The sequence below is a fragment of the Nicotiana attenuata genome, unplaced genomic scaffold (assembly GCF_001879085.1).
Source record: "Nicotiana attenuata strain UT unplaced genomic scaffold, NIATTr2, whole genome shotgun sequence".
NCBI classification, from domain to species: Eukaryota; Viridiplantae; Streptophyta; class Magnoliopsida; order Solanales; family Solanaceae; genus Nicotiana; species Nicotiana attenuata.
The window spans coordinates 103,259-117,868 of NW_017673636.1; the positions used below are offsets into that span (position 1 = coordinate 103,259).

Below are 14,610 nucleotides of genomic sequence, written 5' to 3' on the forward strand. Positions count from 1 at the left end.
TGTGGCCAAGTTGATAGGAGTATTTTTATTTTCTAAGTTAGGCCGTTATTCAATTAATTTATATTTCAATTTCAAGTACAATATAATAGATATTTGAACCCTGACACATTTACTCGTTTTTTAATCCTCATTTTACATGACTGGGGGTTGGAGTTGGTGAATAAATAATAAAAGTCTCGGCGTGCCATTAGAAAAACAACTAATGGAGTGCTTCATTAATAAATAATATAATTTTTGGAAGAGGAAAAAGGAAAAACAATTCTCCTAATACTTGACTTCATTGAAAAGGAGTGGGAGATCCTAGAAAATGAAGAAAAAGAACTTGGGCACGTCGTAATAAATGCCTTTAAGATTCTTCGAAACTAATTTCATTCGATCCCAGTGGTTCGCAAAAAATTCCGAGCTAGCTACATCACGTTTATGCTTACTATTTTTATCAATTTGGGATCCATGACTGTCTCATTCAAATTTTAGAAGGTAACTCGGTATTCTCAACAAGGAGAAATTGTTCGTGGTGTTGACATTCGGCCTAAGGGGCAAAATGTCTCAAGCTCGAAAGGGTGTAAAGTGTCACTTTCCAGACTTGTTGGATTTAAATAATTTAACAAAAGGTGTACACATATTTGGCTCCACTCTAACAAATGGTCGATAAAAGTAAATGATGTGTAGTGAAAGATGTTGGATACGTAAGAAAGCAAGCCTTTAGACTCTAGTGTTGCAGACAATATCGGTCCCGTGATGTTACAGATCATTGCAGAAGAATTCTGCAGGCAACCTCAGGCGATAGTGGGGCAAACCTCAGCGTTCAACTGAATTTAGATGAATCTCACATCTTTGAGATAATAGTAGAGCAAAACTCCGCAAGGAAGCTTAGTCCGTGAATGGGGTATACATATGTAACACCCAAGACAAATCCCACATCGATAGAACACAAGAGATATGACGGGTATATAAGGAAGCAAGCTTCTAAACGCTGTAACATGCAGGCGGGCCTAAGCACAAAGCATATGATAACAGTAATGGGCTAAACTACTACCATAAACAGGAGACTCTATAACCAGAGAATAATAGCCCGTTTGGCCAAGCTGCAAAAATCAGCTTATTTTGAGAAGTGCTTTTTTTCAAAAGTACTTTTGGTGAGAAACAGTTTGTGTTTGGCTAATTAGTTTGAAAAGCACTTCTGAGCAGCAATTAGTGCTTGGCCAAGCTTTAAAAAACTGCTTCTAAGTATATTTTTCTCAAAAGTGCTTCTCAAAAAAGTGCTTTTGGAGAGAAGCTATTTTTTTCCGCTTCTCCAAAACTGCTTCCGCTTCCCTCAAAAGCACTTTTTTCCTTCCAAAAGCTTGGCCAAACACCTCAATTTTTGGCCAAAAGTGTTTTTGGCAAAAAAAAAAAAGCACTTTTGGCCAAAAAAAAGCTTGGCCAAACAGGCTATAACGCTGCTCAATTTCGATGTTTTGATTAAATCTTGAAAGGAACGAAAGAGAGTGAGACAGGAAATCAACACAAGTGTTACCTCCTCCATCTCAGATAATAAGCTAAGAGATTATAGATTCTACTGACACAATATGACAACAAATAATCAGCTAAAAAACAACATATTCTACACACATTAATAGTGACAAGTACAAGAAACACAATGATAGAACAGTTATTCTACTAGAACAGTTTTACCTTCTGCTTGGCAGTAGTATTTGGCCCCAGCAGAAATGCAAGCTAATATGGTTTTATCAATTTCCATGTTTGTTAAATAGAGGAAAGAATATTTTTTGGTCGTCACAGAAAAGGAAAAAGATTTTACCTGTCAAGCATCAGCATAGGAAAGAAAGTGTTCCGGACAACAGGAAAATTCGCAATGCAACCAAGGGGAGGAGTAAGAAAGCACCTAAAAGAAAATGTCCAAGTTCATTTTAGTATAAATATTTTAAGCATACAAGTTTGCTGATTTCATATAGGAGAACAGGGCAGCAGCTGACAGAAAGAAATCCTCATTACTTCTATTCAATGAGTTAAAATTTTCTGTGGAGCTATAATATAGTTTTGTAACTAAGTTCCTCATTTAATATAAGAGATATATATTTATGTTTGATAAGACAACAAAAAGGAAGAGCAAGCAAAGGGGATCATGGAGAACAGATAACTCCCTTCCTTTGCTCTACTGGATGTGTGAATGGCCGCTCTTTACATTTGGCTTCAAAACTCACTGCAGTTTCTAACCTAAAACTTTCCCTCCGACAAAACAGTCACCCTTTTTCTGTTCTGGTTCCTGCACTGCTTCAACTGGTTTACGAGCTGCTGAAATCAGCAGTTAGTGTTGTTCTTCATCAGCCACTGCTTTCTCTGCACCACTATCATCTATCTTTCCGTTGCACTCTTGTGTTTGTACTTCACTATCCATGTTATCTTTCAGAGAAGCACCTGCATTGTCCTTTTCTGAGGAAGCTGGATTTTCAGCAGGATTGTTGCCAGTGGCTGAAGCTCCAGAGCCTGGAGGAAGGAAAACGCCAGTGCCAGGGAGTGGAAGTCGTGGTGCGGGATGCCTAGGAGGGGGTGCTGGCCATCCACCTGAGGCAGGTGGAAGAGCAACTGGTGCAGGAAAAGCCATAGGTGGTGCAACCGCAGCGGGAACAAAAATTGGCTGGATACCATTTGGAGGAGCTAACTGTGAACGAACAGCTGGAACAGGTAATACGCCGGTTGTTGGCATGGAACCATAATGCTTGGGCCCAAAAGGATGACGGATATGATTTGGTGACCTGCTAAGAGGGGGGACCCACTGGGGGGCAGGACCTCCTGCTGATGAAGAGAAACGCTGACTATCACCAGACTTGAATCTTCTTGGCTGCACCTTTGTAAAGGTCACAAGTATACGCTGCTTACGGATGGATGGAATAGCATGTCTAGCAAAATCGGATGATCTTCCCTGCATTGCAAGTACGGATCTGTGCATTTTCACAGCAGAAAGATTCAGTAGGTGATTAACCAAGAAAAACAATTAAACAGACAAAAGTAGCAAAGTGGAAAAAGAAGCAATGGAACATAAAGTGCCGTGCATATATAAGCGTGTGAGTGTGTCTGCGTTATTTGCGCATTCGCAGTCCAAATAAGTGGGATAATCTTGATTTTGGTCTCATATAAACACATATATCCTTCTAGTAATTGTGTCAACTAATTGGATGAGATTTGCTGTGGCTTCTACAACCTTTAACCCTTTCCATTTGCTGCCAAGTCCATTAAGACTCTTTTCTCATCCTAACTTGTCACCATTACAGCATTGCAAGTTACTGCAACCTCAAGTTATTTTAGGAAGGGGGATGAGGATTTGTAGTATTCAGTACAAAGTAATTGGCGTAACCGCGTAAGGGATGTTTGTGGAGGTTTGAGGAATGGATGGAAGGAACAAAAGACATGAAAAGTCCATAATATTGTTAAAACTTCTTTCCAATACCTATAGCAAAAGGACTAAATCTACTCATTGAATGCAATTTGAAGGTTTAATGCGCTAGGCTGGATAATGTAGCAACTTAACTTCGAATCAAGTTATATCAACGAAAAGTGCAATTTCCCCTATACAAGCACAAGACAAACTAGTAAATAAAACAAAAGATATAACCAACCAAACAACAAAGCCCGAGGAAAGGATTACCCTGGTGCAAAAGAAAGTTTGAGAGAGCCTCGATAATCGCCAGGATGGTCCACACCAATCATCTTACCGAAAGTCATTTCACATTCTGTCAAGAACAACATAGCTACAGGCCGCCCGTACCAATAAGGCCACATATGAGGTTGTGAGTGGTCTCCCTACAATTACAAACAATGTATCAAGTCTGCTAAGCTTCCTAAACAAAATCGCCATGACCATAAGAACTAAAACTACTGCTTGTAACCTCATTGAAGATGTCAATAGTGCAAGCATCTGGCTTTGCAGTTAAAACTTGCATAGCACTCAATCGTTCAATAGCATCTTGGAACAAGCCAGGAATTACTTCCATTTTCCGCTCTGCAAAATTTTGATTAACCCGATAAATACACAAGAAAGCAAAGATATATAAGTTTACCCTACTTCATAAATGTTAAACATGCCTTTAAATGTTGCAAAGGCAGCTTCATCTTCAGGGGGTGCATCTGCAACGGGTAAGCCCAACTGGATCATCTCCCTTCCGTGCCCCTTCATCGGTCTCTTTGAGATTATAAATGTCTGCGCTGCTTGTCACAACATTTCTAATCATTGACATCTATATTAAGGCGTCAGATACAAAGAATAGCACTTCACTCACAAGAATCTAATATCCAGATGTGCTTGAATGGTAAACCTGCATAAAGTGCACATTGAAGCTGCATCTGTATGACAATTGTTTTTTGACTTAAGCGTTTATAGTAGTCCTAATGAGTAAAAGCGTTAGCCCCAAGAAAGTATTTCACACAAGTTTGGAGCAAACCAAACCAGTTCTATGTTTAAGGATATAACTGCATTCCTCTATTCTATTACTACATATAACGTGCTACATGCCCAGAGAAAATGTAAACCATTTTCAATTTTTACTACTAGTAACAATCACCAGAGAACCATGCCCCAGAACAACCTCAGCTACTATCACATGCTACTGACCTTTAGGTTCAACCAAAGACACCAAAAATGTAAATTGAGGATTAGCATCCTAATCTTTTTATCAGTAGAAATACTTTAGTAATATAGAAGACTTCCTAAAAAAGTTATTTTATTACATTTTCTTTCAGATAAGAACGGACTAATCAAAGATGAAGATTAAGCAGATGAAAAAAAGAAGGAATAATACAATGCAAAAACTGCATGATATAAAATATATGAGACAAAGTAAAAGGACGAAGAAATGAATTCATGACAAATTTATGTAAAAGACCTAGCAATACCCGAGGGCAGAGGGCCAGCTAGCCTACAGTTCGGAACTTGGTGGATAATGGGTTGTCCCTCTACCCTTCTCCTCACTTAAATACCAGGCACTTTGTCTATGGTAGAGTTCAAACATGTGAAGTGCACCTAATCCACACATCACATGTTTATTTACTTTGTTCAATAAAGAAAAATGTGAATTGGATATGCCCACTAAAGTTGAAATCTATTTTATTTTATTTTTTTGGTAACTTAATTTCGAAGTTCATCCTCAGGCGACTCAACATTACACTATTTCCCCCAGTAATAGCAGAAAAACTCAATCCTGCATGGTCTAGCCCTTACAATTCGGGATTTGCATTCAAAAGGCAGATTCAGAGTAAAAAACTCTAGCTTATGACTTAACTCTTGTAAAGGCATCGTTTGTAGTCTTCAATGATCTTGCTTCACATTCCAAGATAAATTCACCCTTAAAAAGAGTCACCCATAACTTATCTCAATTAGAGACATTATTATTAGTCTCCAATACCATGCTGACTATTGAAGTCTCACAACCTAACCAACAAACACACCCACTAAGGCAATCCATCCACAGTATACTTCGTAGACGTCTTATTTCCCCCAACAAACCTTTGATCATGCTCAGAAATAGTTTCAAAAGCATGTCAGGCACTTGGGTAATACATGCACACAACACATCTAATAAACTTGCATACAGTCTAAAAGAAAATATCTTTTTGATGGAGTCATGGAGATATGAGATGCAAAGAGGATATATTTTACTGAGAAGCAATAGATGAGGAAATTCTGGCAAAAGGTGCCAAGTTACTTTCAATTATCCAGCATCCATGTCAACATCGCGTTGTATGTTTAAGAAGACACTTCAGGTGTCTGTATGTGGGTCCATCACACATATTCCTTCAGAACATTAATGTGCTTAAACCCAATTCAATCCCCCCTCCTCCCCCTCCCAAACACCAAAACAAGACGAAGGGTAAAAAGAAGCTAGTACTTTCCTATTGTCACGTCACCACCCCAAACACAGATTAAACTACTTACCAGAAAGCTGTCCTCTTCTCCCAGAAGCTCTCAAATCATTTACCAAAGTAACAAGTTTTGAAACTTCTGAACTGCTTAGCAGTTCCTCGTACAGTTTCATGCCATCAACAACATTAACCTACAGAAGACACCGCTGCATCTTAGTGTAAGAACAAAGAGATTTTAGTCTTGTACTTAAGTTTTTTATTTATATGTAGGATTTTAAATTGCACCAAGAAGGTGCTAATATGTACAGTAAAACGACTTCTGGTTCCCTTTTATGCAGGGAGTCCAACAGGACAACAAAAGTATTACATGATACGCATTATTCAAATTACATCAAGAATACAAAAACTGTAATGTCCTAATCTTCACAAAATGTGTTGATGTATATTTGTTCTCAACTTCAAAAAGGAGCTGTAAATTTTATCATTACCGGTTTCCCATCGCATATCTCTGTAGCAACAAAAGTTTTTGGTACAACTGTAACATTCTGCTTCTCGTTTGGTAATTGGCTGGATTGGGATTCATTCTCCACATTACAAGACCCTTAAAAGGTAAACATGCAAATGAGTACTGATTGAGGATTGTAATTAGCTAAGATAAACAAGTAAAACGTAAACAAGACCATATTATTCCACACCCATCACAATCAATGTCCACAAACATAAACAACACAAGTAGGAAACATAATTCCCTTAATAGAAGTAGTTGATATGGCTGATCATTGCAGTCTTTCTTTCTCCTTTTTTTTTGTTTGGGTATTGTGATATGGCTTATTAGTGAATTATAAAGCACGATGCACTCCTTAAAAATGCAGCTCCAACAAACAATCGAAATCTAAGAAGATCTAAATCAGAAAAATAAACTTTGTACCATCAGACTTTGAATCACGTTTATGATCAGTTTTGTCTGTTTCACTTTGTGAGTGAGCAGCTTCTATGCAAACTGAACTCTTCGTTGAGCTATTTCCTTCTGGATTTCCAACCAATTCTGTTTCATCATAAATGAAAAAGAGGAAAAATCGTTTTCTTAGCTTACAACGCATAAGAGAAACTACAATAAACATTTATGCGTTTGCAATTAAAACGATGAACAAATTTTAGTTCATATGGATGTACTTTACTCTGGTTCACCCATTGGTTTGCGCGATGTGATAATAAGTTATACAATGTACAAAAACAAAAAGATAAGTAAGGCTTGCATCAAGTTAAAGGGATAAATTCCTTTCAAGTTCAGAATAATAAACATTACATGATCAAATGATTTCCTCAAAAAAATCTGATTAAGCTTGATCATGAGGTACCAATGGCCATCTGACACATGTAGCTTTGGAAACAATTAAAAGATAGAATATGAATCTAGGATATGTCAAAATTATTTGCTAATTTTGAAGTGCATTCAATCATACGAAGCTAACTAAAGGCATTCATTATCCTTGCTTCAATCAAGATCCTGTCATCCTAATTGTCTTGACAGAATAATCTGCAAGACCCGAATTATGTCGATACCACAAAATACAAACTGCAACACTCTTCCCAGTGTCCAATTGCCTTATGGATGATAAAACTATAAAGTATCTCAGCAAAAGAAGCAACCAACCCCCCCCCCCCAAGGCTATGCACAGAGAAGAGGGGTCACCAGACCCTGCTAAACTCAGCAAAAATTCTAGATATATATGTTGAACACGTTTATATATTTTGCCGATGGAGCATAGTTGAGCAGTCAGCGCTCAAGTGCCCCCACCACCTTCAAATCCTGGGTCCCCCCCCCCCCCCTGCCTCACACTGACAATTAAATATCCTAGCATTAGAACTTCTTCGATTCACGCTCAATAGCTTCAACACATAACTGCAAGCACTGAACTGTTGTAATTTAACCTTGAGATGTCCGCAATACCCTTGAAACCATCAGTTAAACTTGTTAACTAGCATTGCAAATTAGCAATAAATGCATATTCTGCTCCGAAATATTTTGAAACACCTAGTAAAAACTAAAAGAATAAGGAGCGGTCCCAGCTTGAAAAGGGTGGACCAGATATTTTTCAAACCAGGACACAAATGAAATGACAAAAGCTCACCTCGTCATGGGCAGTTATCGTGTGGTCAGTCTCACAAAATATTCGAATTCACAGATGATTTCACTTATTCTAAAGTGGAAACTATGGTTTTTAACAAGCAGCACTCAATCTGCCTTTCCATTATTTAATATAATCCCTTACTAAATAGGTAATAGCAAATTAGATAACACTCTTATTGAGGGAACTAACAACTATCATTATCATTAAATGGTGATAAATCCAAATATCCACAACCCACGACTGCCAATTTGCTAAATTATTAATAATCACCTTATCGTGTCTCTTAACCAGTAAATAGAAAAGTAAGCAAAGATTCTGAAATTTAATACTTTCCTAATAGGTCATCAATTTCAATTTAGTAATCACTAAAGACCCTATAGAATCACATATTCCTTCAATCAATAAATTCCAACGAACACTCCTTTAATCAGAACACAAATATAAAAGGGTTTAAGCTCTACGCATTGGCGCTGTAAAATTTTTTTACAGTCAGGTCATTTAAAAGGTAATAGCAACTTATTTACTAAGCATTCATTGGTAACCTACAATATATGGCAAGTTTACCTACTATAAAAGATTAAATAACACTGGTGTTATAGCAGATTACTCATCATTTATTTTAGATTACTAATTATTGAATAACAAATAGAATTTCCTTTTAAGTAACCTGATTGTGTAAATCTTTTCTACACTTCCAGTGCATAGTACTTAAACTAAAGACTTTCCAAATATATGATCTATTTCAACTTAGTAATCACTAAAGACCCTATAGAATCTTATGTCCTTCAATCAATAATCTTCAAGTAATAGTCCTTTAAACACAAAATACATACACCATCATGTAATACATAAAAATGGAAAATCTGGCAAGTATTGCATAATCTCACCTTTCTTCTCCCCTGGCTTCACATCTATTTCTTTTTCTATATCATCAATCTTTTCGACCCCGTTTGATTTACTATAAAACTCTTTACTATTAGCATCCATAGAAATATTATGACCCTCACTTCTCCAACCCCCTCCTCCTCCTCCTCTAGACCCCCCACCATTCCTCTTATTATTAAAACCCCCTTTTTGTTGCTTCCTCCACTCAACCTGATGCAATGCATAGATCACTTCAGCTACTGAAAAGTACTGCTGCATATGCAACACAGTGCTCCAATTCCCTCTCCTTTGTTGTACACATCCAATTACACCATCATATTCACCTGGCTGCTCACCTACTAACCTTAAATGATGACACAAAGCATCAATTATAGCATTTGCTGCTGCAAATTCACCTCTTAACCATGATATAAACCCATCCCGCTCATCACCCATAAACCACTGCTGCTGATGTGGCGGTGGTGCCACCGCCTCTCCTCCACCACCGCCGTGCATTTTCTCCGGAACTAACGTGGCATTTCCCGATTGCATTGTTAACGTGTCTAGTACTATCTACTACTATAACTATATATTATTATTAATCTTTTTTAATAGATCTGAAAAAAAAAGGGGGTTGTTGTAAATAGCAAAATAAAAATGGGAATGTTGAATTCTTGAATTTTTTTGGTTACACCCAGAAAATAAGGCAATGTGTGAGATGGAGCTGAGGGTGTAGATCTGAAGAAGGTCACTGTGTGACTGTGTGAAGATCTACAAAGGGTTTGAAGAAGAATTTGGCTTAATGAGCACGCGTATGTTTTTCTTTTTTCTAGTCCTAAAAATGGTGGTTCTTTGTGGGTTTCTGTTTTTGACTAACTCTCAGACTCTATTTAGGAATTCAGGTTCCTTTTTGTTTGTTTGTTTTGCTTTTTCACCTTTCTCTTTTATTTTTATATTTTTTACTGTGTGTTTCAATGGTCCAAGATGTCTACTAGTACTGGTCTACTCTACAATGTGATTGGAGGTGGGCTGAGGATTTTTGAGGCAGGAAGAATCTAGAAGAATATTCTGAAAACTATTTAATGGTTTTTTTTTTTCCTTAAATTTTATTCATCTTGATTTTTTTTTTTTTTGGGTTCCCACCCGGTGTCCACGTACCCGTATTGAAGACCGACTATATCCGTATTCATGTCGCGTAGGGCCCCATTCGGGGGGAAGCGCTCCCTATTAAGGATTTTTCCATACCCGGGGTTCAAAACCGAAACCTCTGGTTAAAGGAAGAGCAGTCACATACACTGCATCACATTCTTTGGTGGTCATCTTGATTTTTTTTGCATAAATACAAAATGGTTTGTATACAAATTTTATTTGGTTTTTACTTTCGAGCTTGATTAGTTCCAATTCTTTAGAAAGTCGACTTTAAAAACTCTCCCTACCAACTATTTCCTAGAGCTTGAAAGCAAACTTATTGAGCTTGATCAGTTTGAATTCCTTAGAAAGTCCACTTTAAAAGTAAAATGCTCCCTGCCAACTCTATTTCCTAGAGCTTGAAAGCAAATTTTCTTTGTTAGATGATGAAAGAGATTTCACCACAGCCTTTGGTGGTTATTTACATTTTTAGAATTTAAACCTTTGTGATAAATATAATAGCTTAATTATTATTATGCAAGATAATAAAGGCAGTCCGGTGCAGAAGGTATTTCGCGTTCACGCAGGATTTGAATAAGAGTTGTACCATATGGGTTATAATGTAGACAGTCTACCCTAACACAAGCATTAGTAGCTGCTTCCACGGCTTGAATCTATGACTTATAGATCGCACGGAGACAACTTTACTGGTGCTCCAAAGCTCCCTTTGTTGTTATGCAAGATATGTTTAATATTTTTAATTAATCATAGACTTGTATTTTAATAAAGAATAACTGTGATTTTAAAGAATTTTATCTGAAACTCCGAGTTATTTATTTTGGTAGAAATGAAGTAACCCTAAATAAAGTATATAATGGTATATATAATTGGTTCATAAAGATGATATCAACTAATTTCAGGTTAAGGTGCCTAATTAATAAGTTGTCATATTCAATAAGTAATTATTTCTCTATGACATTATCCCCGCCTAACTTTGCCATTTAGATGAAGTACAATTATATCAAGTGATGTCAAATTTAGAGGTGTCTTGTTTGAAATTGTGTGTGGAAAGATTTTCATTACTTATATCTTTCAAACTTAAAAAGGTAATATAGTTAGTACTCGACAACATTAGAGCGAATGTGTAAGGTATTCGTTGACTTTTGGTTGTTTAATTTTGACATTATCTCCAACAACAAATTCATTTATAGTAGTGTTTAACTTCAAAAACGTAACTAGCATGTTATTTACTTTTATTATAAAAAATATAGAAATATTTGCTTGCATAATTTACATGTCATTAATATAATACTTGTTTGAATTATTTTCATGGTTATATAATGGAACCAGTAAATGGGCAAGTAGATAGTAAGATTTTTTTTCCTTTTTTTTTTTTCATCCGGTGTTCGATATTGTCCCGTACTCGTCGGGTCTTGATTAATCCCGATTCATATAACATAAAAGGTCATTAAAGGAGAAAGTGCTTTCTAACAAAAAAAATTTATTTTATTTTTAGTACTTGAAGGCGGGATCTCTAATTAATAAGTAGCATGTTTGGCCAAGCTTATGTTTTGGCCAAAGTACTTTTTTTTAGTCAAAAGTATTTTTTTTGCCAAAATTAAGGTGTTTGGCCAAGCTTTTTAAAGGAAAAAAGTATTTTTGAGTAGAGGAGAAGCAGTTTTGGAGAAGTAGAAATAAATAGTAGCTTCTATCCAAAAAAGTATTTTTGAGAAAAATACACTTGGAAGCACCTTTTAAAAGCTTGACCAAACACTAATTGTTGCTCAAAAGTGTTTTACAAATTAATTAGCCAAACACAAACTACTTCTCACAAAAAGTATTTTTTTTTAAAAACGTTTTTTTAAAAATCGCATTTTAAAACAAACAGATTTTAGAAGTTTGACTATAAAAATAAAGAAATTCTATTCATTCTATCCCACTGTTTAGTGGTGAAGATAGTAAAAATCTCCTATTAGTTTTAGTGATGAACATGAAAAAATTAGTGTCGCAGTAACAATAAAGTGTGTTACAGAAATACAAAAGAAAGCACAATTTGACTTTTCAAATATTAATAACTATTTAGCATAATAATAAAAGATAAGTACTTAAATACATGTAGCCGCGTTTACACCTAAAAGTGAAGATCATTAATATACCCAGTAGACTTATGGCTCATTTGGTGCCAACCCTAGGACTTCAGGCTTGCCCGCTTCGGGACAACAGCCATGGACGAATATATATAGCTAAGGGGGAGGAGCTAGAGGAGTCCGAAACCAAAGTAATGGTTTTTGAGACTCAAAATACGCTTTTACAGTTTACATTTCTAACTAATACGCAGTATTATACTGCGTTTTAGTTTAACGGAAATTTAACCGTTAAGGTAAAACGCAGTATAGTACTGCGTTTTAGGAAAATGCAGTATTACACTGCGTTTTCCTTCTTTGTTGGGCCCATCAATAAGTGTTCTGCACTGACATAACATTCAAATGCCTAAAACGCAGTATAATACTGCGTTTTAGCAAAACGCATTATTATACTGTTTTGCTTCTTTGTTGGGCCCACCAATAAGTGTTTTGCGGTTAACTGACATAACAATAATTCAAATGCATAAAGCGCAGTATTATACTGCGTTTTACATAAAAAAAATCTGCACCCGGGGCTAGGACTTGCCTTATTTAAAATCGTTAGGATTTTATGAAAATTCATTCAAAACTTTCCTTCAAACATCCGTTCATAGTTTTCTTCTTGTTATCAAGGTTTTTTTATAATGTCTGAAGAGCCAAAAATAAGGGTTTTTATTATATTATGGGGGTGAGGTTGTAATGGAGAATAACTCTGTGAGGTATAGTTCACATCCACAGTGTAATGTTAAATTGCCGCTTAAAATGGAGTACGACAAATTGGTATCGTTGTTATGTAAGAAAATGAGTGTGAGGAAACGTTCGTTGAACCTTAAAGTAACCAGTAGATTTCCGTATTCGGTGACTCCGCAGGGGTTTGCTTATTATTCTGAGTTTAACATCGAAGATGATGAAACTCTTAGAGATTTTTTTGCGGATTCTGGATGAATACAGGGAATTTATTGTAATAAAATTATTGGAAATGTACGTCAAGGTTGAAGACGCTCCCAATAATGACGTTGTGCATAGTAGGGATAACCCTCAGTCATCGGGTGGTTATTCTAGAGCAGTTTTTGCCGGACAGATTCCTGATGAAAGATCTTGCCTTGATTTAAACTTATCACCACCGGCGAATCAGCAGCGAGGAAATAATTTTTCGCCTTTATATAATCCTCAAGACGACTGGTAAACTTCAATTTTTCTACGCTTTAGCGATGTTTATTTTATGTTTGAATTGGATTCGTATTAACACTCATATTTTTCATAGGGGTACCGTCCGGATATGAATTTTACAAGTTATGACCCTGCTCCTAGTTGGAATATGCGTAGTTCTGGCATGTTGGTCCACGGTGGTCCATCCGGGAGTCATCACCAACAAGAAAATGTCCATCATGGAACGTCAACACAGTACGACTTGTAAGTGAAGTGATATAGCTATATGTCAAGTATTTATCAAGCTGAGTAGCTTATCATTTTGTTCTTTTTGTGCAGTGAAAACGGGCAACTTGATGTTCCTGACCTCACACAGTTGCCCATAGACGACGTATTCACTCGTGATTTGGCAGATGCGCAGAGTCAGGAAGATGATAGTGATTATGACAACAATGCCGATGATTCTGGAGATGACACACCCTTCCCTGATGAGGGTGATGATGAGGAGGAAGTGAATGTCGAACCTGAGCCGACGAGGGAGCATGCTCCTCCACCTCCCGTTAGACCAAGAGCGTACGAGTCCCACGTGCCGTTTCATGAGCGGAATATTGCCTACCTTGATAATTTGCCAAGTATGCCGGATGTAGATGTCCTCACAAGGGATGCTGACGAATTTCGGTCAGCAATGTGGGATGAGTCTAGACCAGCCATGCTGGCAAAGGGCATGTATTTTCCCGATAAAGCTCACCTAATCAGAGCTGTAAAAATCTACAGCGTAAGAGAGTGCCGTGAGATGACGGTAAGGGAATCAACTACGGAGGTATACAAGGCTGTATGCCGTAGAGACTTTATAGGTTGTCACTGGATGTTGCGTGCCAGCAAGAAAAAATCAGGGTTGTGGAAAGTGGGTAAATATGCTAGCACCCATAGATGTGAAATGGACACATTCAATGAGAATCACTTCAACTTGGATGAAGACTTGATTTCTCTTGTCTTGATTCCATACATGGAAGTGTCCATTAGGTTCAAGAGTAAAGAGTGTATTACAGCCGTCCACCAGGAGTATAGTTGTACTATAACAAAAAAAAAGGCATATCTCGGGCGCGAACGTGCTTTTGAAATTATTTATGGTGATTGGAATAAGTCATTTTCATCTTTACCGAGGTACATGGCCGCACTGCAACACTTTAACCCCGGGACTGTTGTTGAATGGAAGCGTGAGCGGAGTCCGAACAGACCCGAATGTATTTTCAACTATGTATTCTGGTCATTTAAACCAGCAATTGATGGTTTTGTGCATTGCCGTCCGGTAATTCCATAGACGGTACTCATGTCTATGGAAAGTATGATATTAAGCT

The 14,610-nt window shown here is 37.0% G+C and overlaps 1 protein-coding gene across 2 annotated transcripts; it reads right to left on the reverse strand.

The window, feature by feature from the left end:
* Positions 1-1,886: 1,886 nt before the first annotated feature.
* LOC109216918 lies at positions 1,887-9,769 on the reverse strand. Of its 2 annotated transcripts, XM_019381141.1 has the most exons (9): positions 8,876-9,769; positions 6,785-6,901; positions 6,345-6,457; positions 5,930-6,047; positions 4,278-4,313; positions 4,084-4,203; positions 3,888-4,000; positions 3,647-3,801; positions 1,887-2,942 (listed from the first exon to the last, which is right to left on the reverse strand). In XM_019381141.1, exons 1-9 carry the CDS (start codon positions 9,402-9,404, stop codon positions 2,309-2,311), a joined length of 1,935 nt encoding a protein of 644 aa, XP_019236686.1. In that variant the 5' UTR covers positions 9,405-9,769; the 3' UTR covers positions 1,887-2,308. The 2 variants fall into 2 exon arrangements, with proteins under 2 accessions (XP_019236686.1, XP_019236687.1); XM_019381142.1 differs by lacking the exon at positions 4,278-4,313 and having other exon boundaries at positions 2,173-2,942; positions 8,876-9,768.
* Positions 9,770-14,610: the final 4,841 nt, after the last annotated feature.

Bases quoted from the DNA above. Each gene is read 5' to 3' on its own strand.
- LOC109216918 (XM_019381141.1), bottom strand. From the start codon at position 9,404: ATGCAATCGGGAAATGCCACGTTAGTTCCGGAGAAAATGCACGGCGGT. The intron at 6,458-6,784 runs GTACAAAGTTTA...TTACCTTTTAAG, and splicing joins ACGTGATTCAAAGTCTGATG to GGTCTTGTAATGTGGAGAAT. The intron at 2,943-3,646 runs GTAATCCTTTCC...GAAAATGCACAG, and splicing joins AAACTTTCTTTTGCACCAGG to ATCCGTACTTGCAATGCAGG.